This window comes from Gallus gallus, chromosome 1 (genome assembly GCF_016699485.2).
Source record: "Gallus gallus isolate bGalGal1 chromosome 1, bGalGal1.mat.broiler.GRCg7b, whole genome shotgun sequence".
In the NCBI taxonomy this organism is placed as follows: domain Eukaryota; kingdom Metazoa; phylum Chordata; class Aves; order Galliformes; family Phasianidae; genus Gallus; species Gallus gallus.
Window position 1 is genome coordinate 125,100,128 of NC_052532.1, and position 25,622 is coordinate 125,125,749.

The 25,622-nt window shown below is 44.2% G+C and overlaps 1 protein-coding gene across 4 annotated transcripts in view; it reads right to left on the reverse strand.

Moving 5' to 3' along the window:
- Nucleotides 1-25,306, reverse strand: part of WWC3 (WWC family member 3) — a 98,751-nt gene extending 73,445 nt beyond the window's left edge. For all 4 annotated transcript variants that reach the window (XM_040662492.2, XM_040662491.2, XM_015273752.4 and 1 more), the window contains exon 1: nucleotides 24,069-25,306. In XM_040662492.2, the coding sequence (XP_040518426.2) occupies nucleotides 24,069-25,270 (1,202 nt within the window). In that variant the 5' untranslated portion in view covers nucleotides 25,271-25,306. The remainder of the gene's footprint in view (nucleotides 1-24,068) is intronic.
- Nucleotides 25,307-25,622: the final 316 nt, after the last annotated feature.

Genomic DNA, 25,622 nt, shown 5'->3' on the forward strand with positions numbered 1-25,622 from the left:
CAGTTGAAACAGCTCAGCCACTTGAAAGAATACAATAGGAAAAAAGCTGTCCCTTCTCACCTCCACACTAGCATTCCTGCAGACGATCACAGACAATCTCCACCACAAATACTGAGCCCTGACTCTTTCAGGATTCCTACTACCCCTCTGGAAAAGAGTTCAAGCTTGGCTGAGGCAGAGGAGAGTGGAAGGGTGAGAATGTATTCTTGCAAATGCTCACGGTAATTTTCTGAAGTACAAAAGCCCCGTTCTTTGTGGATTTAAACTCCACAGAACACGACGCACTGGCTTCTCCAGACCTCTCCCAGCTCCCACCTGCCAGGATATCACAGAGCATGCTCCAGCAGCCGCACAGAGCTGCTAGAGAAAAAACATTTCCAGCACACCCTTATTCCTCACTCTGTGCCCAGGACTGCTGAATTCCTGGAGCAGAAACTTTCTTCATATTCTTTCTCCACTCTCAGTGCGATCCATTCAGTACATGAACAACACAGGCAAACAGAAATAAGCAGGTACACCATGACACAGAAGGATAAGTGCGGAAGAAGAGGAGGTGGCCAGAGGAGAAAGGCAGAATGGTGCAAGGAGGTTTGGACAGGGAAATAGGAGAAGCAAAGGGAGGTGATTAACAGTAGAGCTGGAGAAGAGAATGGCTGCAAACAGTGTGAACAGACTACAGTCAGGACAGGACTACTCCATATCAGATGCTGCCTTATACATCCCTCTACTCTGAAAACCAGAGGCAGGACACGCCTTGGTTTTCCTCTGTGCACACTCAGCATGGTCATCCACCTCCAATCACATCATAAATTCCAAACTAAAAGCTGCGTTACCAGCTTGGTACCACTAAACTGGAGAAATCCCATTCCTCTTCACACACTCCTTCTACACAATGCCATCATTTCATAACACTATGATGGTGAAGGGTCTGGAGGGTAAGTTGTATGAGGAGCAGCTGAGGTCCCTGTGTTTGCTCAGTGCGGAGCAGAGGAGCTGAGAGGAGGCCTGATGGCGGCTGCAGCTCCTCACAGGGAGCGGAAGGGCAGCGCTGAGCTCTGCTCTCTGTGACAGCGACAGGGCCCGAGGGAACGGCATGGAGCTGTGTCAGGGGAGGGGCAGCTGGGAGTTAGGGACAGGGTCTGCACCAGAGGGCGGTGGGCATGGAACGGGCTTCCCAGTGCAGTGGGCACGGCCCCGAGTGCCGGAGTTCAGGGAGCATTCCAGACAACGCTCTCAGACATTGGGTTTGAATTTTGGGTGGTCCTGTGTGCGGCCAGGGGTTGGACGAGATGATCCCTGCAGGTCTCTTTCAACTTGGGATATTCTATGATTCACTACTACTTTGAGACAATGTAGAGGAAAAGGGAGGCAATCAACACCTCCTAGTATTGGTAAGAAACCATTAATCAAGTTTTTGTATTACTGCAAGGCTCCTTATTGGGAAAAAAGTCAACAGAACGCAACCACATAAATAAAAGTAGTCTCACAACAATAACAGACCTTAATTCTGGCATTTTAGGATGCGTCTGTGTTTGACTATACAACTGTACATAAAATGAAAAGAACTCATAAAAGCATCTCAATTAGGAAGAGTTCATTTGGGCACTGGGATATGTGCCTTAGACAGGTTCAAAATTTTGGGGAAAGAACAAAGTTTTGTTCTTCTTGGTGACAATCAAGTATACAATTGCAAAAGAAAAACCAAAACCCAAAAAGCATTTCTAAATACCCACTGCCAAGCAATAGTAATAGCTCCCACTACCAGTGATTCACAATATGAACACTTCTGTCATTGTGAATGTCAGGATGCAACACAGGAACTTGACAGTGACATTTTGAAAACACCAAATCAATCCATTTATTTGTTAAGACTTGTTTAAAAACACCACCACCACCCTGGGTGCTACCTGAGGAATAATGAGATATTCAGAAGGAAATGAACTACTAAAATGACTGACAAACAGCCCTTAGAAGAAAGGTGTGCAAAGGGAGACAGCTACTGCAGTTTGAGACCTATCCTCAACAATATGCTTCCAAAAAAACATTTCTCATAGTAACTGTAATTAAAATTTCCAGCCAGCTTCTCCTCTTCCTTTCCAAATAAAACCAAGTCTAACTTTAATGAAGACAACACTCACATGCAACATCAAGAAAAAAAAGCAAAACAAGAATATTGATATCAGAGATGCAGATTCGATCAACTTCAGGAGAAACAGAGGAAGGAGAAAAGCATTCATTCTTCCAAAAAGCCTATCTGGTACCCAGCAAAAAGCAAGCTGGACAGATGGATTTGGAAGAGCAGTGGAAGTTTAGGTCAGACATACTAGAAACCTAAACTCTTCCCAGTGCTACCAGAAGGGCCATGATGCTTGCTTTGTTTCAAAGTAAAGAAAATTACCGATCCCACAGAGATGATATGAAGACTTCTCAAAAACTGTTCCCTGCATTTCACAGCTCCTTGTTGTTACTAGCAGAGGAAGCATCTGAACTTCAAGTTTCTTTAAGTGCTTCCTAACTACTTTCTTCAATATTATTTGTGGGGAAGATCCAACCATCAAAGACTCTCAGGCTTTGAAGTGAGGATGGTACATAGAACTGTCCTGAAGTACTGAGCTGACCAGCAAAATCCGAGGCAGGTGGCAAACTTCTCCCAACAACTCCACCCGTTTCTCATTACTGAGAGATGTGGTGATTCAATCTCCAAGTAGCTTGAAAGAGAAAATTCACAGTTTTCAGAAGCACTGTAAGCCTACTTGCTTAGCTGAGTTAAGCAATGCTTCAGGAGATCCAGTAAAAGGAGGGCATGAAGCAGACTAAACCATGATTGCTATTCCAGACAGCAGATGCCTAATGTGTGTTGAAAACTTCGTGACTAAAGTCTGTTTAAGGGACCAGGACCTCAAAAATGTACCACCAGCTACTCAAAGGCTATTAGGAAACCTGTGTGAACTGAAAGGGAAACAGGGGAAGCGTGGGGAAGGCAGGGGATCATGCAAGCATGACAGGAAATTCCAGGGAAAATGTGGTAATGACTCTTATGTAGTTACTCTGCTCCACACTTTTTGGTGTTGTATCAATTTCTAAAAATCTTTTACTATTACCTGTTAGGCAAGAAGGCGGCTGGGGGGAAAAAACAAACAAGAAAATACAACCAAACCCTTCAGCTTGCGTCAAAGCCAAATAACTAATTTGAAGGAAAGGTTTTCTCACTATTCCCTAGTCTGCAACTGTTGCCAGAAAAACTTATCTTCTCTGCCACGACCCTTTGTCTAGCTTCCTTTCGCATGCCTTACCTAACTGTAAGTGAACTCAGATGTTTATATACATCATTACACTCAGCTCTTCCAGAGGTAAATCTATATGATTCTTATTTGTACAACTTGGATTTTGTAACTCCTTACTGCCCCAGCATGACAAAAAGGAACTACTGAAGATGGCAGATGGCAGAAGAGTAAAGGTACCTCTTCAGTCCTTCCTTTCCTTCCTCCTCATCATAGTTGAAAGTCTGATCCTGAATTTTTAACATCATAGAGATGTTAAAAACCAACACGATAATTTTGCCCTCAAATTCTAGCAATGAGTACAATGAAGATAGCACTGATTAAACAGGGTTTTTTTCTATTGAATTAAATCTATTTCACCTCCTTTCTCCATAAGAAACTACCACTACTGTAGTTTCACCTAGATTTATTTCCCCTACAGCTATCACCAAAAAAGCAACAAATTATAACATTAACAAGGTATTTTAATCACCAGGCTGAAAAGCAATGCTGCTGAATCTCTGATCATCGTCTGTATCTTCTTCAAACAGCCTTCCAACACTACAATACTCACTTCATAACCAGTCAAGCCTTGCTGTTCTGCTTTGTTTCAATGAATTTAAGCTTTATGGATATGACTGGTCTAGATCTCCCCCCTTCCCTTTGGCCATGTATTGAGCAATGCATCTTATTACTAACGCAGAGCATCAGCCTTTCCAATTCCTGCAAAAGTCAGTTTTCTGCAGATGATTAATTTTCCCAGGCTCCTTGCAGAAGGAGCAGCGCTGATTAATACACAACGTTAAAAAAATTAGTCAAGACTTCAGTGGAGCACTGATCTTCATCCTACTTAGGGGAAAAAAAAAAACACCGAAAGCAGCCACAGCCAAAGACCGAACTCCTCAGAATAGACTAATGAAAAAAAAACCCCATGTATCCTAGAGAACAAAATGCAAGGCACCATACATACATAGGACATCTCTAAAACACGCTGCTTTCCAAGGCGGCACCACAGCAATGCGCAGGGCAGACATCCACGGACGCAAGCACATTTCTGACTGAATAATATGTACTTCTCAAAATTCCAGAAAACGTACAAAAGGGAACTATTTCACATTTACTTCTTCCCAGAAAATGAGCACTGACAGAGCAATGGACAGGATGGCCTCGTTGCTGCCATGATACAAATCCAGAATTCTTAAAAGGATAAGACGCAATTTGGTGACAGCTGAGCCAGAATTATTTCACAATGTAACATTTGATGCGATCCAAGAACAGTATGAAAGTAAACAAAAATATTTGAAGAGCTCTTGCATATAGACTAATTGCTTTTAAAAGGAAAACAAATTACACAAATGCTGTTTTCAATAGTAGCTTGTCTAACACGCTATTGAATTCAGCAGCTCCGAAGATAGTGTGACAGTAAGCACGCTCAAGTTCTTCTGGCAGCTTTAAACACCCACCAGAATTTTAACGTTGAAAAGAGAAAAAAAAAATGTTCTTTTCAGAGCTACAACATTAACTCACCTTTTATTTCTTAGTTTCCTTAAAAGTAGCCATCAAAACACATTCACGTTGTCCTTAGGAAACGATTCATCCCCAAGTCTGAGGGCTGCTCCGAAAGTAATGCCTCCTGTTCTATTATGTTAGCTCACAGTGTTGGATGTTGGTGTACAGTACAGTAGTAGAGTACGGTACAGTAGTAGAGATTGAACACCAGTATCTCATTATATGTTGTTGCCATGTGACAGATGGCAGCAGAGGGGCAGTCTGACGCAATGGCATCTGACATGGAAGCAAAGGTATGTCAATGAATTCCTCTGTCCATGAGGAAAAAAATGGTACCCATTGACATTCATCAGTGCTTGCTGAACGTTTCTGGAGACCAAAGAGTGGATGTGAGCTCAGTGACGGGTGGGTGGTGCATTCCAGCAGTGGTGACAGTGGGTCATCTCCACTGGTGCGGACTGTCACCAAGTGCAACACGCAGGCTCTTCTTCATCACTGGTGAAAATGCAGAGCTAATGGTGATGACTACATTGAAATACAGTGTTCTGTAGCCGAGGATTCGCTCATTGGTTATTGTGTTCTTTGTATCTGCTGTAGTTTCCACTGACATAAATAGGAGGCATTACTTTCAGAGCAGCTTACCTATTTTGCCTAATGAAGCAGCACATTCTTCCATTGCTTTGAACTTACGCTGCTTTGACGTCCAATTTCCAAAACAAGAGAATTACAAACTCCCCGACCTACCATCCAGATCAGGCATGGGCTTCCCCGTATGCATTTGTTAATGGCAAAAATCACTGTGTTCCTTTTACACTGCCGTTATTCACCAGATTTTATACATACACATGACTGTTAAAAACATTTTAATGCTTTAATTACTAAAATCTTTAATTGCAAATTTGTTTAAATATCTTAATATCAAAACCAGCAAAAAACACTCTCTATTAGCAGCACTTTCTTTCTTTCCCAAACCCATGTGGCCAGAGCCCCCTGAGCTGGGGCAACCCTGCAAGCCTCACTCCAAGCTCAAGCCATGAGTTCCTCCAGCTCACTTCCACCTGAAGTGCTGGCACTGGAGCAGCACTCACTGACTGTACTCCATGATGGAGGAGACACTGGAGGGACAACATAAAATCATTTATAAATACTGGTTTTCCTACTGCACACTGTCAACAGTCACACTCACCTTGCTCTCCTCCAAAACTGCCAACAGTTCTGCACAGAGAACACCTAATACTCACCCCCACCAACTTAACAAAAAACATGTAACTCAAGCTGTGCAGCTAAAAAAATACAGCTGATCGATGGGACAAAGTGCATATAAAGAAAATGCAAGACATCTCTGTTTATTGCATCATGCTTGGCAACTGCAGCATAAATTCCCTAAGATCAAAAAACTCCAACAGCTTCTAATGCTCCTTCAAAAATTGTGTTTGGTAGCAAGTTAGAAAGGAGGGGAAACAAAAAAGAAAGACCACACAATTCTATCCTTAAAATAAGCTTGCTCATTCCCAACCTTCTTCCTGATGTCATCAGCAAAGCTTTATCTCAAATAACTAAGCAATTCAGAAGCTGAGGTCTCCTGTCTTTGGAAGGCTATAACTTAGAGTGTCTTAGTATCAATGATTTTAGAAAGTAATTTATAAGAGTTTGCAAACAAATCCAAAAACAAGACATGAATCTGTAAGTTCCTCTTGTTTGAACTGTATTCATACAATCACATTATTCATTTATAATCTGAACGCCACCAAAGGTAGAATCATAGAATCATAGGATCACTTGAGTTGGAAAGGGACCCTTAAAGGTCATCGAGTCCAATTCCCCTGAAATGAACAGGGACATCTACAGCTTGGTCAGGGTGCTCAGAGCCCTGAGGTAAGGAATACCATCAGTAGTACCCATGCTAAAAATTTCCTGGGGAATTCAGAAGCAACATTACACAAAACTCTTGTGTCAGACCTTTTTTTGGGACTACCTCCCAAACCCCAGTCAGTACCACTGAACCCCACTCTCTCTAGGTCCAGGGAGGCACAATTAAAACAGTGAAACAACATTTTGGGATTGGTGTTTCACAACAGCTGTGAGAGGAGATCAGAAAATGCACAACTACGCATAAAGCTGAGAGGGCGATGAGCCTAAAGCAGGGTTTTGGAAGACAAGGAAGAAAACTTTAAAGGCCCTTTTCTGTACTTCTACAAAGCGTTTAAAAAGAGTAACTCAATCATCCACTGCAGAGATTCAATTTATCCTTCCAAGTCTCTATTGTGACCGGATAATATTACAAACCTTCCTGAAGTCATGGCTTTATTTCAAAGATCTTCTCTTAACAGCAGTTTATTATATACAAAACACTGTACTACTGCCAATCAAGAGATAAGAAAATTATGAAAGCATTTGTAATGAATCCATGGTGATAAACACTATGCTAATATACATTTAATGTTCATAAACACAAGACATGACTAGCGTCCCTGACTTACACAAAAGAAAGTGAAGGTAGCTGATCTCTAAATAAAGTAATGTTCTGGCAGAGGTACTGTAAATTCACACACACTATGCTACAGGTAGACACCTCCAGAATTTGTCTAAATAGGATGTTTTGGGCAGACCCAAAACAGCCCTCAGACCCCTCCTGGATTCATACAGTCTCCAGCTACCTTAGCGTGGCACCGCACTTCATCTAACAGAACCTCCCCTCACAGAGCTTGTTAGCTCAGGTTCAGAGATGCATTAACCACAGCCACCTGGCTCCCAACCAGCTCAAAGCACGAGCCGAATTTGCAACACAGCATTTAGACACAACTGAGAGCGTCTCATAATGAAATTGCTTACTCATCTTATTCATCTCACTTACTTCATCTAGTGGAATAAACTACTCACCCGTATTGCTACACGAAAAGCATTCACACGAAGGATCTAGGGCACTGTTTATTCACACCCAAGCTCACTGAACTCCAGCTTTTCCAGGTAGAAAAATCTGTGCTCAATGAAGGCCAAAAACAAAACAGTCTTTGCTGACAGCAAAACCGATGTCAACCTCTATACTTGAGAGCATGTCAGACCATACACCTTTGATCCACAGGGACAAACACGGGCCGCTGTCAGTTCCAGGAGGTTCATTAACAGCAGGTATTTATTTCACCAGCAAATCTGCTGCAGGACTCTGGATCTCTTCTTCAGGTTGCCTTGCTTGCTCACACCTGAGGGAAACCAGACCATAAAGTCTGGCACCATAGCACAGGTCACGCAGCCCAGCAGTTGCACAGTAAGCTTACATTTGTCCTTTCTTTGGTAATAACGCAACCACGTGAACATACACTCCACAGAATGGTTATAGCCAAGCCTTTACCATAAGATGTGGCACACTGTAATTTCAGAATGTGTTTATATTAATTAATTATAGCTCTTTTTATCAAGAAAAAGAAACGTCATTTGGTTTTACGACTTGGTTTTTGTTTCAATTAATTGGCTACCAAATGCTAGCAGGCAGAGACATTATATATATGTGTACGTGTATGTATATATATGTGTGTTGTATATATACAACATATACATACATATATATATATATATACATACACACATCAAGGTCTTGGAGTCTGGTTTCCAACCAAAATATGGATATGCTTCTTCTTTTTTTGCAATAGTACTGTTAGAAGTCTATTTGGTTTTTATTCCTCCAATCAACTTCAGATTTTGCTGAAAGCCCCCTAGCAATTCAAATGCTTATGGAGCTTGGAGCACACAGGGGGCCCAGCAGAGCGAGAAGCTCATGCTCGCACCTCCTCAGGTATCAGAAAAAACCCACTAGGGAGCAAGTGGATGCAAATACCCCAAATGCAAGGCAAAAAGCATCCAGCAGAACCTTCACCTTCCCAGACGCTGAAGTCAATCAGCTGTAAGACATAAAGCCACAGGAAACCAGGCTTTGTTAGTTCCGGGACTCACGGAAATACCTGATTTATATAAATGGTGACATTTTCCACATCCACTGCAAGCTTCTTTAGCGCGGCAAGCTTGGTATCCTGCAAGGCATCTCCCTGCCCTGCCCTAGACATTCACGTGCAAACTACCCAAATATTTTCCCTTCCAGAAGTTATTTTCTTTAAAAATACATTAAATATTTCCTTTAAAAATCTACAGCTAGTCCTATTTATGTGACTGTTTGCTGGGTGGAACAAAGTTAGATGCTAAGCTGGAAATACCATAACAGCTGAGTATTTTAACTGGCAACACCCTTGTAATGACATGCCTGTGTGTCATATCAGCTACAGACACCACAGCTTCACAAATCTGACATCTCCCAGCTTGAAAATTAATTTAGCGTGTTTATTGGAATTTTACATGCACATTTGCACGGACATTCTTGCATAGAAAATACCTAAGAGCACTGTATCAAGTGCACGTTCTGGAGTCTGACGCTCTGCAGCCCCTTTAAGACCAGTCAGTGCACCATCCCTCCAGAAGTGCACCTAATTCTTGTGCTATGCCACAGCACACTTCACGCTATGGTAGCTCTACATTTTGTAAACTAAATATCTGAAGTGGGGGTCGTGAGTTGTTTGAACACTGAGATCGGATCTCTTCCCAGATAAAAATCAACAGCAGTATTACCTATACTGCTCCATCCATCCAGGTGTGCGGTTTGCATACATTAGCACTGTTATACAAGGAACTTGTCCCACATAAATAGAAGCTGTGTAAAGATGCTGAAGTTCCTTCTGTTGGGCTTGGGAGATTTTTTTCTCCCCTAATTTGAAAGCAAATTTATGGTGGTACATGGGAAGATGATACTACTTCTTTAAAACAGGCACCAGATGCATTGAGTAGCTACAGGTTCATTCCCATTTTCAGCACTTCCTGACTGTTTTGCTGCCATGTTTTGTAAGCTGAACTTTGCTGATGACTGTTTTCTTGCATTTTGTAAATATAACAACAGGGGGAGAGTGGAGAACTGAGTTAACCCTGGATTCGGACATACAGTAAATATCTAAGTCTTTCTTTATTAAAAACATTTCTTCTGATTAAAAGTGACCCACCCATGAGAATCAAAGAGATAGGAATTTGGAGACTTGCCAGTTCATACAATAACTGTGTTTATTTGTCTTAATAAATATTTAAGAAACGTGACTTGTGGTATTTGATACAACTGAGCCCGGTTAAAAGGCCACCCTCCATGACATAAGCAAATACCGTCTGTCCTCTTTATTTGTCTGACTTGTCCAACATTCAAGGCTAATCTAGTTTTAGGTCAGGAAAAAGACTGCGGTCTGTCATTTTAAACAAACCATTGTAGTAAAACGTGAACAGGAAATTCCTAGCTACGCTGCTCAAAGAACAATGATTAAAAAAACAACGCCAACGTGCAAAGTACAAGGAGCCTACAAACCATTGCAGGCCAGTTTGGGTGGAAAAGAAAGAAGTAAAAATGAGAAACCGAACACATACGATTACCTCACTGAGTATTTTCCAGCTCTCCTCCATCCCCCTTGCCTACCCCACTCCCCTCAGTGCAGCAAGGGGTCCTTCAGCCTTTGCTGAGGGAGAAGCCTTGCTATCCGCAGAGGGAAGACAGCAGTACATACAGCTCTGTCTGATACCTTGGAAATATCCGGCCCGCGGGAGCTAGCGCAGGCATGCCATTCATTCCACAACATATAAATGCCCTCTTTACAGCCTCAGCTAAGCAGCAGTTTCATTTGGATTTTGAGGCACAGGTCTGCCTTGTTTTGCAATAAGCAGCAAGCTATTTTTACTGTAGAAAAAAAAAAAAACAAAAAAGGCAGCATTTGAAAAGCATGCCTACTAGCATATAGACAGTATATCAAATGGGTAAGATGTGGATTCGAATAAAATCTCCAGTATTAGCATTCTATCCACAGCACAATTTCCCTCTCAAAAAAAAAAAAAGTTTTTCTGTTTTAATTTATATCAAGTGTAGTGTCTGAAAATGTTGCCAAATTCTTTAAGTGAAGTGCTCTGACAACTGCTTGGGATTTACTCTCATAGAAACGCAGACATTGAACCATCTTTGCTGATCAGGAGGGATATATCCCTTTTTTTTTTTTTTTCTAACTTCAGACAAAAATCACAGCAAAAGGTAATTATGTCACTTTTAATGTAAACTGCTAACAAGAAATAAACCTACAGAAAGAGCCTATTAACCTTTATAACACCTCGACCTTTTTTTCCTTCACAGTAGACATACTCTAAAAATATCTGTATATGGGTGCTAGTATGAAAATCCTCATCCCGTTTGAGGAATAAGCTCCAGACTATGTATGTAAACAGTCAAAGACAGAAAAATGAGCATATGATCCCCACAGAGCTGCATTCTGAAGAACACCATTCATGGACTGGAGGGTGGGGAAAGAGTTTCCACAGCCAGGACACTGTCCGCAGTTTTGGGGTGTTTCTAATGGAACCAGAGCTTCAGATACAGGCTAATTTATTCTTAAGGAGGACAGAAAAGCCTTTTATAAATGCTCCATGGCTTCTAAATGCAAAGAAACCTACGGTTGTGATTAAGGTCAAGAATAAACATGATCTTCTTTATCAATCGTCTCCAAGGAAGGAACAAGCCAAATATCTGAAGAACAATGTGGGCAATCAGTCATAGGCTCGTAACTTCAGAAACCCCAGATGTTCATACGCAGTACAGAATTACACAAAGGAGATTCCAAAAGTTTATTAGAGTATGTTTTAGTGACAGTACGATACAGCTGTGCCTTAACAACAGGACTTTTTAAAAATTCTGATGTTCTTAAATGTAAGGTGTTAGGAAAAAAAACACACACCACCACCGATGTCATAATTCAGATACCAATTCCAAAATAATCCGGTAATGGCCAAAAAGCTTCCAAAGAAAGCAGTGGAGTCTTTAATCCAAGGACACAAACTGAGACCTGGTCAATAGTAAGGACAGTAATGAAAACATTACTGTTTGGTAAGACAGTAATGAAAACTATATTGTTTGGTAAGACAGTAATGAAAACTATACTGTTTGGTAAGACAATTACTGTCTTACCAAACAGAAGCCACGAATGGGCACAGACTGACCTACAAGATTATTCCCAGAAGTAACCAACTCAACGTGTGTTACAGCCTCCTGAGGGACGAGAAAGTTCATCTGCGCCTGTACCGAGCTTTCTAAATGGGGCAACTTCAGGTTTCAGTGGGAGGTTTACAAAAATGGACTGTTCTCTATAATCACCGGAGTTTCATTTAACGTCAGATTTCCAGGATATTGTCACAAATTTTACAAACACTTAAAAACAACAATAATAAAATCTCATCCATATGCACCACCTGGTGTTGTTGCCTTTCACTGCGTCATAGACAGATATCCTGTAACCTGGCTTAGCGTGAACATAGGTTTATATCTAAGGACTGCTTAAATGCTCACATTATTTAAAATGCACTTCTGAGAAAACATTTTTTCTGAAGCACGCGATAGTCCTAGGAGAAAAATTTAGGGTATCAAAAACCGTGCCAAAATTCCCACGTTTATCACAGTTGCAAATGCATTACAAGTGAAAACAGAGGATCGCTCCTTAAGACACCCTTGAATCTTTAAGAGCAGACTGCATACAAACGATTAGGAGGTTAATTGCTGCTCGTAGTCAATGGTAGAAAACCCCACGGTCCTTTTCTTGTTTAATGATCATGGCACAGCAAAACTTTCACAGGCCATTTCCCAACTCCAACTTTCGGAATTGTAAAGTGAGACAGAATCAAGGCTACTAAAACAGAAGCACTGAGGCTACAGCTGAAATTTCAGATGGTTAAATGACATTGCACAAAACATTCACCTACTCCTTCCTACGTACTTGTGTTTGGATACATGTTCGTGGACTAGAAGACTTTTTGTTTATTTCATAATATCTTGGGAGGAAAAAAAAAAGCCTGCCCTATTCAAAACAAAAAAAAACCAAACCAAATAAAAACCAATGCAGTTTAGTGGTTAACTTCCTCCCTTCAACACCACCATTTGTTAAATTCAGTGCATTGCATGACGTAATGGGAAGCGGAGGAAAAGTTTAGCTGAACCAGTGTGAAACGCTGCCAAAGCACGGAGAATGGTTCGATGCAAACAATGAGATGGACAGGAGCAGGACAAGCACCGGGACCTTGTAAGGGAACTGCTGAGTCACAGCCTGAACCTCTGATTGATCACCTGAGGCAAGGAAGGACTGAGTCAGCCATGGGAGCACAGGTGAAGGCAATTCAGCTGTGTGACCGGAAGGGGTGGAGCCTGGCTGCACCTCTCCTAGACCCCTTTTAAGGGCTGACTGCCACTGGGGAAGGCCCTCTTTTTCTGGGCATCCCTCCTTTGTGGAGTTTGCCACTGCTAACCTAGATCCTCAGATAGGGGTGAGCATTCTCTGCTGTCTCTTTTTCCCTTCCACCATGATAATCTTTCCAACTGTAACAGACCTCCTGTGCCTCATTATCTGCACGTGCTCCCCTTGACCAAGGCAGAAGGCTTAAGAAATCTCATAGCTTTAGACTCCTATCTATGTTGAAGCTTCTTTTGATTAATGCATTAATTTATGGCTAACCAGTTTGGATGCAAAAGTACAGCTGATCCAAAAGTACCTGGTTTTGTTGGTTTGTTGGCTTTTGATTCAGTGGAAAACAAAAAGTCAAAGTTCATACACATATCTGTATTTGAGGAAGGATTTGGGGAAGGACTGTATTCAAGAAGGAATCTTGAAACATATGAAAAATTAGACCGTGATTTCCAAGGAGAACATCTTAACCATCTGTTCTGCAAGCTGGTACTAGTAAACATCTTTCTAAACAAATACTTCTGTAATTTCATTGGCCCATCTGAGCAGCTACATTAAACACAGAAATCAAATGTCCATGCAGAGTCTTGAGCACATGGTGCCTATTTATCTCAAATCTCAGTACAGCCATAACCACAAGAGCACAAGGTCTTGCTCGGAATAAACTATAAGCTGGTGGAAAAGCTAAGATAAGACAACTATGATTCTGTGAACTCAAACCAATGCAAAGTTTTTAAATGGATGTTATCACTCTGTACATCGCAGTACAAACATGCAGGTTTTGTAACTGAAATTTGACAGATTACCTACTGGTAAACACTATAAATGTATTTTCAGTGTTATCCTACAAAGGACAAGTTGGCTTTTATTTCTCTAGCTCATAATGGACAACCAACAGGCTAATCTGTGCTTCTCATCAGTCTCTCTTACAGACTAGTTAGATATTCCTCCAACTGACTTATGACCAACAGTCGCGATGCTCCTTTAATCAGATTTTCTTGGGTTCTGAGCTTGATTTATTTTGAAGTTTGGGTTTCAGAGACTTTTATCTATGCACCGTATCATGTATTTAATATTTCAAGTCTTAGTTTTAATCAAAACATGGAAGGAGACAAAAAACACACAAGTGTTTAAACAGCAACTTCCAAACACGTGTAAAATACTTTTTCCATCTGCAAATTATCCCTATATTACCAAAAAGAAAATAAAAAGGTTAATTTGGTTTTTACTCTGAAGCTCTCTTCTAAGAATGTGTTCAAGTCCAACTTTGGACTGTATCCTCCTTTGAGAAGTGCGTCACAATTTGTTTATGCTACAGAATTAGACGGTCATGCGGTATTTCAGCTGTTTTCCCAAGCACGGGTCAGCCACTCTTTCTAAGAATGCATTGCGTATTGAGGTTAAAAAAAAGTCTCATTTTTAGCTGTTTAAGCTCCAATCCAATATCAAATAAATCAACTCTGAAATATTATACGTTTCCAGCCTCGATATCTAACTCTGCATTTTGCCATAAACAATCCTAATCCTGAACGTGTGAATAAGCTTCAGCTTAAGTACAATATAAATCAAAATGGTTTCAACAACATTCTCCATACATATTTCATCCCGAAAATAATTCTTCCAGAAAGCTATGAAAGATAGCTTTTGAATCTCTACTGCCAGTTCAAGGGTGTTGATATCGCTGTACTTTATTTTTGTTCCAGTGCCAATTAAATATCCTGAAAAAGAAAAGTCTTCAAAACAAAGAACAGTAACTTCAGTCACTAACTCAGCCCCTGACAGGGATCAGCTCCATTCACCAGAGAGCTAACAGTGCAGCATCTCCTCAGTGCACCTACCAGGGGAGACAGCAGACTCATCGCTGGATGCACAAGACCTTCCTACTCTAGCAAAACACCCACAGAAAGGATAGGTAGAAAAAGACAAACTCAGAAATACTCCAGCTTACTGGAAAATGCAAATACACCTCAAGCAAGGATCATTAGGTAGGAGCTATATTAAATGGCTGGCTGAAATGATTGAATGTGCCATGAAAAGCAACAGATCCATCAACTTTTAGCAGCTGTTCTCCTTGGTTTTAGCATGGAGCCCACCAAGCTCAAATTCATTTTCCTACCAGGATAGAATCAAGGAGCTATTAAGACCCTCAGAGCACGGCAAAACTAAACCTACACCCCTATTCCCTTGTCGATGAACAGTTTGGAACCAGGGCTCCATCTCCACCAAATAGGCTCTGGACTGGACTGGTAGATAAAACTGTGGCATCAGAGTTCTTGCCCTTCTCCGTAATTAGAGAGCTAAAAGCCTTGCATATCATGTATTTCCAGCACTACAGTCTCCTCCTCTTCAGCCTGTAAATTTCAACTATGACCCACGCAGGCCCCTTAAAAATACCCCAGTCAAACTGCCTTTTGATCAGCAATAGCCTGAAACACTGATGATGAAGACACCTTCCAACAGCCACATTGTTTTGCTGTCTCCTCACCATGACTTTTCTCTCTATCCCCTGCCCCAAGCACCGTATGTCTCCACACCAGGCTGAGAACCCCCCTTGGAAGCTCTCCACATCCTGCCACCACCCACCCAACCTCAGATCCAACTCACTCAAGTGCTTCAGAAGCATGGCACAGCCACTACCCTCCCTGGATTCCCATCTGATCCTACACCCCATACACATCTTTCATTCTCTGCCAGCTGTCGCAAGACTCACCACCAACTTCAGCAACCCTTCGGGAGCACTTCCAAGCTGCTACCGAAAACCCCTATCAGTTCTATTGGACACATACCCTCTCTACACTTCTAAATAGCCATTTCAACACTGCTATTCAATGGAAGAAATTACTGTGAAACCCATTTACGACTCTTACACTGTTTTTTATACGTCTGTCTTATGTTTGAAAAGTGAATCCTTACTTTGAAATATACCTTGGAGCTTGCTTAGAGATGTGGTTTTTTATCATTGGAATATTTTAGAAATCAGTAGTCACGACTGATATTCACAAAAGATTTACAGAAGAGGGTTTAAAACTGACTCATCACTTTTGCCTAAGTCAGTTCCTTACTGAATTAAACTTAATTGCCATAAGCTATTTAAATATCCATCTGCCCTGAGGGCAAGTCAGCTCCAGGAGCTAAACCAGCCAAAACACCCTCCCCAAGAAGAGAAAAATGCAAGGCTCAACGGTTTATTTTTGCCGGTTGTGCTTTCTGCAGGGTTGGATACCAGTGCAAGACTTCCAAGACCGTGGGGTTGGAGGAGAGGACATGCTGCTTTTGACAGCCCGTAAAGCAGGTAACCACCCACTCTGTAGTGCTGGAATGCCAAACCTTGCTGAGCACGTACCCTGCTCTGCAATGGGAGGTACGAAAAGTACCTACAGGAAGGATGTTCTCCTCTTCAGTCAGCTTCTTGCAGCCAGAAACAAGCTGAAGATTACATGAAGCTGTGATACTGCCCAGCTTTGCTGGTGAATGTGAGCAGTCACATCTGTAGCAGATAAGACATTCAGGAAGTTCTATTTTTAACTCTGGGCAGAAAAAGTATTAGTTTTACTTCGTTTCACCAAAATACCAGCAAAATACTTCTGTTCAGCCTCACACGAAACCTCACAAAGTTCTACCTTCCAGTAAACAACATAAAATTATAAACCAACATGACATTTAACAGACACTTCTATGGTACTTGTTAAGAGGACTTTCTATGTTATACATACATTCCTAATTTTATCACCTACAAGTCATTTGTTCTTATGTTTGCGTAGTGCTGTCCCTACATTTACGTTCACTAAAAAAAAAAGAAAACCCTTATCTCAAACTAAACTTATTATTAGAATCCAAGTCTAAAGGACTCTTTTTTCTCCATAGAATAGAACTGCAGGCCCTGCCCCAGCCTCACCACATTTCAAATCTTGCTTTCGCCAATGTGTGGATCACAGATCCTGAAAAGCAGATGCTCCCTTCAGAAGGCATAAATGGAAATACCTGATTTGCCTTTGACAATGCTTGGTGGTGTTTCATGCTTATATTGACTCAGATGTACTTTGGTTTACGCATAGAAGAAACAGTAAAGTACTTTTCTGGTAGTTTTGAGCACTAACAACTTGTGACAGATGAAGGTTTATCAGTTTATCAGATCCAGCTCAAAAGTAAGGCAGCCACAGAGCCCTTCAAGAATAAGCCCCTGCAACACGTGCCATGGTACTGCTGCAGCACACTGAAGTCACAAGCCCTAATTTAGCACTTTCTAGCCAGCACACGAACACAATAAGGCAGGTGTCTGCATTCACTATCTAATTGCCAAAAATACATCCATTTAAAAGCCAGCAAAAACTCCATACCCACAGCAAAAAATAATAAAGACCTTCACTTTTAACAAAGCCTTAGAAAGCTTAACGATGCTCTTTGTTAATGAGGTAATCTCAACTGAAAAGCTGCTTGGACGCTTTAGCAGACATGAATTTTTGACAATGCTGTATTACAAGAACAGTTTAGCAGAAAATATGAATACTCACTTCATACAGACATTGCTTTTCCAAAGCAACAGAAATTTCACAAGGCATTAAAAACTACTCTTGAAAATACCCAATTCAGAGAGCTGAGATTGAGAAAAAATAACAATAATGTTAAATTCTTTATAACAAACCAGGTCATTAACGATTACTTGTTATCAGAATGTAACAGTCAAAAGCAAAGGCTAAGTTCGAACACACACCTGGCACTGAGGTTAGTTCTGAGACACTTGCACTTACGCTTATTTTTAATCACAGACAACATCATGCAAGTCCCTATAGAAAAGTTAAATACCTGCCTATATCAGCCAGAATGACAAAACAGATACACAAATGCATCTCTCTTCTGAAAAGGCAAACAAATAGGTGTATTGTGGCATCTATACATGACACTTTCCAAACAAATGTCAGCTATGACATGCCTTTAAATATATTACTGAACCATTTTCAACAAGTACGTAGATCGATGGGGGCAGCGCAGCCCCTTCTTACTGCACTATGCTGCACCCGTGTTCCCAGCCAGATGCCGGAGAGCAGCTGCACGGCTTTCCCATCCTCAGCATGGATGCATCCAGGCTTGACATTTGCACAGAAAATTCAAAACATCTGGAGCTCAAGTAGTACTTTGTATGCGCTGTTTTTAATATGAATTCTATCAAGTCCACTGCATTTACTGCAAGCTTGGAGTAACTGAACAATGCGACTGCGGTGTCCCAGGTGTCTCAAGTGACAGAGGTAAACTGGATTTCTTCCTTGCTGTGTTTAGAAGAACAAGCAGGCAGATAAACTCTTCACTTTCTAATGAAAGGATGGCTGCTCTCCCAATCCATGAGATATATTTAGCTAGATACATTATATATAGGTCAGGAGATGTACCATGCAGTGGAGGCAGTACAAATAGACGCTCATAGACAATGGGACTTCAACCAATAGCTGACTTAGGCAGAAAACCATTGAATTAGATAGTTTCATCTAAAGAGCTAAGAGTAGAAAAGCTATTCCAACACTTAATCTCTCTCATTAAAAACATATTGTATTTCTGTTTTCAACTTCTAACTGTCAGATATTATTGTAAATCTACTAAACAAAAGAGCTCTGCAGTCTCAGGTATCATCTCTTTCTATGATCAGTCCTCAAACCACTTCTTAAACACCTCTTCGGCTCTCATGGGACAGCACATCTTCCAGATCCATACTCATTCCATTCTTTTTTTTGTTTGTTTTTGGACAACCATCTTCATCTCTCATCCACTTAGCACTGACAGCCTAGAGTACATTTAACCAATCGCAACCTGCTTCCCTTTAAGCATTTTCAAGCATCGCTTCAAAAAGTACTTTTCTGCACCCTATAAATTCATAGAATCATAGAATCACAAAGGTTGGAAAAGACCCGCAGGATCATCCAGTCCAACCATTCACCCATCATCAATGGTTCTCACTAAACCATGTCCCTCAACACAACGTCCAAACGTTCCTTGAACAAATTACTCTTTGACATGAGCACTCTGCGTCACACAAAGAAGGCGTGTAACTTAAATCTGCCTGATCAATGCTGTTTTCTTCCCATTCCACAAATAGCATCAGTTCAAAACAAAAATAGGAGCTAGAGCAGGTGACAATTAAAATACAATAAAAAGGAAGTGGTCAAGAGAACTCTCAAGGCACCTAAGAACGTGAAGCATACTTTCCAAAATGGCAGTGGTATGCTATGCTGTTGTCTTCATCTCTTTGGTCTGATTTTTGGGTGGTCTTGTGTGGATCCAAAAGTTGGGCCTGATGATCTGTATGGGATCCTCTCAACTCAGAGTACTCTATCATTCTGTGAATGAAAATGCTGAAAGACACTAATTGTAATTAATGGTGCAAGAGTTGAAGCCCAACCTAGAAAAATGTTGTCTGTGAAAAAATCTTTATTTAAATGATTCTTCTGATTGTCAGTGGGCTGCCGGCTGGACAGATATAGTCCAACATTCTAGCAGACAATCTCTTGCCTTTTTGAAAGAGGTCCCTGCCTTTCTGACAGTATCACACATAGGTGCTCCAGAAGATCCTTTGCCTTACTACAGAGGTACTTCTTTCAGTCATGGCAAAAGTTTGAGTATCCTTCCCAACCTATTTCATTTGCCAGCCCTGACCCGTCTTCAGAGTTGTTCCTCTCCACGTGTCAAGCAAGGCAAGAAAATGTATGTAGATGTTTATCACTAAAAACGCTCACTAAATACAAAAGCAATAATAGCTAAGCAACTTTAATCTGGAATTTTCCAGCTTTGAATATCTGGCATAAATATCCTTTGATTCAAGCTTCTCATTTGCAATCTCCTATTCCTTCATAAAACCAAGCTGGGGAGAGAGAAACCACATCACACGGCATCACACCTCGCTTTGCCACTTGCTGTTAACATTAATTGCCAGATTATGTGAGTAGTTAGCAGTGGCAGCTTCTGCCCTGCTTCACAGAAAGAAGATGCAAACTGGGTAATATAGCAAATACATGATGAGAATGTGGAACACTGGCATAGTTTTGGAGAAACAGTCAGCACTTCTGCACTTTTCTGTCCATTTCTCTACTTCCTCACACTCTTCTGCAGTTCACCCCTGATAACATGTACCTGCCTACGGACTTCCTCAAGCTGACTCCTTTCAAGATCATGAGCCTTTCCTGCTATTTCCACTTTCCATAACTTGGATTTTTTTGTCAGACTCCTTGCGCAGCACATCTTACACCTCTGGACCCCTGCCTCACACTTCACACCTTGTACTTATCCTTCCCTTTCCAATTCTCCTCTCCACCAAGACTCTGCAGGCTTCCTTCCACTCACGTTTTCTGACTCTTGAGACTACAGTGCTCCTTTTCCCCCAGGGTTCCCTGCACAGCCAAGAAAAGAGCTGACACCTTCATACCCTGAACCCTCACCAGACCGGTTCCCTCTTACCTGTTTTTCCCTGTCCTACTGGTTTTCAGGCCAGTTCCCCTACTTTTTGCTTCCCAGGCTTCAGGTGCCTTCTCCCTACCCCCCAGATTGCTTTGCTATCCTCAGCCTACCACCAAGACATCCCTCCATCTGTCAGATTCCAAGGCCAATCCTGCTCGTTCCCATTCTCCTTGCTCCAACTCACGTCCTCTACACGGTTCCTCCTCCTGGGTTCAAACTAAGCAGATCCGAAGTCTCAGAAATCAATCATTGCTGAGGATACAGGACAGAAAAGCTCCCTGGTTTCAATTAAGACATCAGTGGTTCAGCCTGCAGGAAGCTTCTGCAAGACGTAGCTGCTAAAAATCCAAGTCCCTACCCAACCCGTATGAATTTTTCAAAGCCTCCCAAACTGGCCCAAATAGATCATTTCTCCACGCAAATGCACTATTTTACCATACAAGTTTAAAGCCCTCATTCCAAAGCATGTAAATCTTCAAATAAACAAACAAGACAACTCACGTTGAAAAGCTGAAAGAAACGATTTACCTTCCCTAGTGCTGTTCTGAAAAAACAACACTACCTCTCAGCATGGAACACCTTTGCCCAGCAGTTTTGGCTAAGCTCTAAACCCCTGAAAGCACAGCCTTGTAACAAACAGCAACAGTAGTAAGACGTGGTGCCACCGGGATCATCAATATCAACCACAAATGTAGTCAGTCTTTTATAAGAACATTTACAATCCTCAGTTATTGACCTACATCTCAATACACCAAGTGCTGTGCAAACAAGAGATAAAAAGGTCAGTTGATGCCTTGAAGAGCTTGCAATCTATTAAGATTAAAGACTGTTACAAGAGGAAAGCATGCACTGAACAGTTCCAGGTTAAGATCTACAGGATCTGCCAGACAAGAACCCAGCAATCTGTACAGATCAGCACACCAATCTCCATCAACCTAACCACTGATTTGATACCAAAGATAAGCGGCTTTTCAAATCTGCTCATCTTATGACTCTCCTACCATTTGCCCTTTTCTTTATTCATTTATTCCACTTTTTCTTACCCTACAAAAATCACACAGCATCCACTCCTGTGTTCTTTAACCCTTTCTACTCTCTACCCCCAAATCCTTCACACAGCACAACTGTCCTTCATTAACATCTCCAATTAGTACTTCCTTCTCCTCTTTGCTTGAATGGGGCTCTCTTTCTTTTCTTAAATCAAATAACTGTTTCATATTAAGTGCACTAATCTAACTATACAAAAGGCTGAGAAATCTCAAAGGGAATGCTGAAAAGAAAAACAAATACTAAGTTTGCTACAGGGAAAGAAGAGCCTGTGGGGATGCTTATAGGATTACTGCCCATAGGAAAGCTCGGAGGTGCTGATTTGCAGAGCCCTGATCATGTGCATACCGTGGCCTGAGGTCCCATAGTTCTGCCCAGTTCCTCCTGGATAGAAACAAAAGCGTTCCTTGACCACGGAAAACAAGGCACCCAACTACCAAGCGGAGAACGCCGAGATGCAATACAAGCATGTTATCCTGTCCCTCATTTTGTCAAGTTCTTTTTGCAAAAACAAACAAACAAGCAACTCAAGTACCATTTCCTTGATGCTTTTACACTCCTTCACAAACTTTGGCAGAACACGAATAATCTGATCCATCCCTACTTCGCTGCTGCCCCCAGGAATCTGAACGGCTGCAGTGAAAACTAAAAGACTGTGGCCACCTTCCCCTATGCAGAAGAGACGCCTCGCTACAGTAACAATAGCCGCCTATTCACAATAGGAGATCAACTTTGGAAGACTAAAACTAGCTTCTGCTACTTGAATTCTGGAGGAACTATTGATGTTCACTTGTCAAAACGCTGTGTCTTTCCTACCTGCCCCAGTGCAGATGTGTCAATCACTGCTCTGCAGCCCATTCTTGCCCAATGTGAAACACAACTGTTTAACAAACACGGTTGCAATGCATTTATAGACATTTTCAAGCACTGTATGGCGTTTCAATTGTTTTTTCAAACTGAAGTCATGAGTTTAACAATGCCATTTAAGTTGAATGGTGCTACATTCTAACTGCCTTCAAACACTGCAGTGAATTGCCAAACCTTTTTATTTGTTATCCACACGTGAGAGATTGCAGAAGGCGAAACTGCTCACCCTCTGAAATGCAATGGCAGGGACGGCATGCAGAGAAGCCACAGACAGCCTGTTATGTTAATAGTTGCCCTCAAAACAGAGTACTACAAGTAACTGAACACCAGAAACTACAGGTAGGCTGTAAAAAACGCGCTACGGAAAGCCAACCAGCAAGTATTTAATACATCAGCAAAACATACGTGCATGCGTAAGTATGTCTAAACAGAGAGACAAAAGATCCTGATCCCATCGGTAAATATTTAGGCTACCTGAACTGTTACGTATCGCTGTGCGAGAGCGAGAATTGCTGAAATTGCTGCAGCCCTTCACCAGGCTGCGCTTAAATGTTTCTGTGGCCTGCTTAACATTCCAGGCATAGCTCTGGCAAGGTAGCTCTGGCCGAGGTTCAAACTGTCCTTGTCCAACTTTCACTTACTATAAAAACATTGTTTAATATAGAAAAGCATACACGGAGACATATGTTTCTTATTTCGCAGACACCTCGAATACTGACACTTGTGTTCAGTAACTCGACGTGGAAATTTTTAGGCGAAGGCTTTCAAGCGAGGCTGTATTTACCAGACGGCCCCGCTGCAGCCGTTTCCACACTCCCACAGGTTTTAAGCCGTAGCGCATTCTTTATCGGCTGAGCGCGACTCAATCAAAACCCGGCAATACGGATTGACCGTAATGGAAACGAAGAGGCCAACCCGACCCTGTGGTGCACCCCGGGTCCGGGAGACGGCGGCACACTGTCCTGGAACGCAGCAGACAGCAGCAATTTGTAGCAGGCCGTGTATTTGTCAAACTGAGCGAAGGAATGTACCGCTTCGCTTACCTCTACACGGCGTTATCTTTTACGAGAAGGTAATCTACCAAATTGCTGCGCTGCGCCTCAAGCTGCCTCCAATTAGTTCGAGCCAGCTAATAAATCAATACGGGCGAGCCACCCGGTTACAATGCTGCGATTCCAGATACAATTCCAGCGTCCGGCAAACAAAAACACGGCGCTCCGTCCCAGCCCTCACCTCTCCCCTCCCTCGGCCGGCCTGGGGCCGCGCGCCCACCGCAGCCCTCGTTCTGCCTCCGGAGCTTTACTCGGAGCCGGCGGCCGGCAGCAGGAGGCCGCGCACCCCGCCCCGCCGCCCGGCGTGAGGAGCTCCGGGGGCCGAGGGCCGCAGCCGGCAGCGGAGCGGGCGGCCGGGCCCGGCGGGGCGCGGCACGGGGATCGGGACGGCCCCCGCCCGCCTGCCCGCGGCCGGACAGAGGCACGCGCCGCCGACGGGCCCCCGCGCACCCAACCCCGCGGACCGCAGCCCCGCAGCGGGCTCGGGCCGGCGCCGGGCGGCTCCCCGCGGCCGGAGCGCAGCGGCCGGGCCGGGCCCTCGTCCCCCGGAGCTCGCCCCCACCGCGGGCCCCTCCGCCCGCCGCGCTTCCCCTCCGCCTTACCTGTCGCGGGGGTCGATCCACGAGGTCTGCCGGGTGTTGTGGTCGATGTAGAAGACGCGCCCGTCGAAGTCCCTCGCCTCCTCCCAGCCGGCGGGCAGCGGCAGCTCCGAACTCTCCCGGCCGCGCTGCCCGCCCGCCGCCGGCCCTCCGCCCTGCCCCGCCGCCCCTTGCTGCTGCCGCTGCCGCCGCCGCCCGCCGCTCAGCCACGGCATGGCCGCTCCGCTGCCGGCCCGCCGCCGCCGCCCAGCTCCGGCCGAAACCCGCTCCCTGCCCTCCGCCGGGGCAGCTCCCGTCCCGCCCGGGCCGCGGCCGTCCGCCGCCGCCTCCTCCTCTTCCTCCTCCTCCTCCTCCTCCTCCAGCACTAACAGGCGGCCCCGCGGGCAGCGGGACTCGGGCGGCTCCGGCCGCGCCGCGCCGGGCTCATCCTCCCCCGCGCCGGCCCCGCTCCGCGCCGGGCACGGCCCCGCCGCGGCTCCTGACCCCGCCCGGGCCCTGCCCCGCGCCGCCGCGGCTCCCGGCCCTCGAGCGCGGCCCTCCGGCCTGAGCCCCCCCGCCCCGCCGCTCAGCGCCCCGCCGCCTCCCCCCGCTCCCGCCCGGCGCCGGCCCCGGCCATCTTCCCGCCCGCCCTCCGCCAGGGCCCGGCCCTCGCCTCGCCCCGCCCGGCCGTTCCCACGCCGCCGAGGGCCGGGCCGAGCCCGGGAGGGGAGCGGCGCTTCCCTCCTGCCCCGGCCCCTTCTGCCGACTCGGACCGGCCGCCCCTTCCTCTCCGGCCTGCGGGAGACGGCGAGGTCGGGCCGCGCCCCGCGCCGCGGAAGCCGGGCCCGAACCCAGGCACGTCGGCAGCGGACGGGGCGGCAGCCTCCGGCCTGGGCTCGGGCCGAGCGGGCGGCGGCGGAGCGCGGAGCCGGCGGGGCTGCGGCCCAGCGGCGCTCGTCCCGTCCCCTTCCCGCGCCTGTGCTGTCCCGGCGCTCGGAGGAGGAGGAGAGCCGTCCTGTCCCCCCGGGAGGTGTTCGGTGCCCCGGCCCCCGCCTGCTTGCTGTGACCGGTTTGAAGGAGACGTGGGGGCAACGATGGTGCTGGCTGCGTCTGGGCAGGGGATGAGGAAGAACTGTGCCTCTGCCCTGCCTGACATCCCAACCTTGTCCCTTATCCCACGGCGCAAAGAAATCTGTCAGACCTGAACTGAGCCTGCTGAAGGCCATAATGACCGTTGTGTGCTTTTGTGTGGTTGCAGTGACCGTACAGAAAAAAAGTTCCCCCGAAGCTTTTTACCCTGTGCCTTTGCAGGGTGCTCAACCTTTAAAAACCAAGAAATAAAAGTTAAGAGAATGCAAAGTGAGTCTCTGAAAACTAAGGAAAACTTAGCAACTCATTCTAACCTTAACTCAGCCCCCTGAAACCGGCAAGACTGTGCCCGGGTTTGTATTGCAATCCCAATTATGTTCCACTTGCATTTGCTACTTTAAATTATAGCTGTATGCACATTAACTTCAGCAGTGTGGTTATAAGTGCAGGAAATTAGAGGACTGCTGATCCTGACTTCTTAAGACTTTC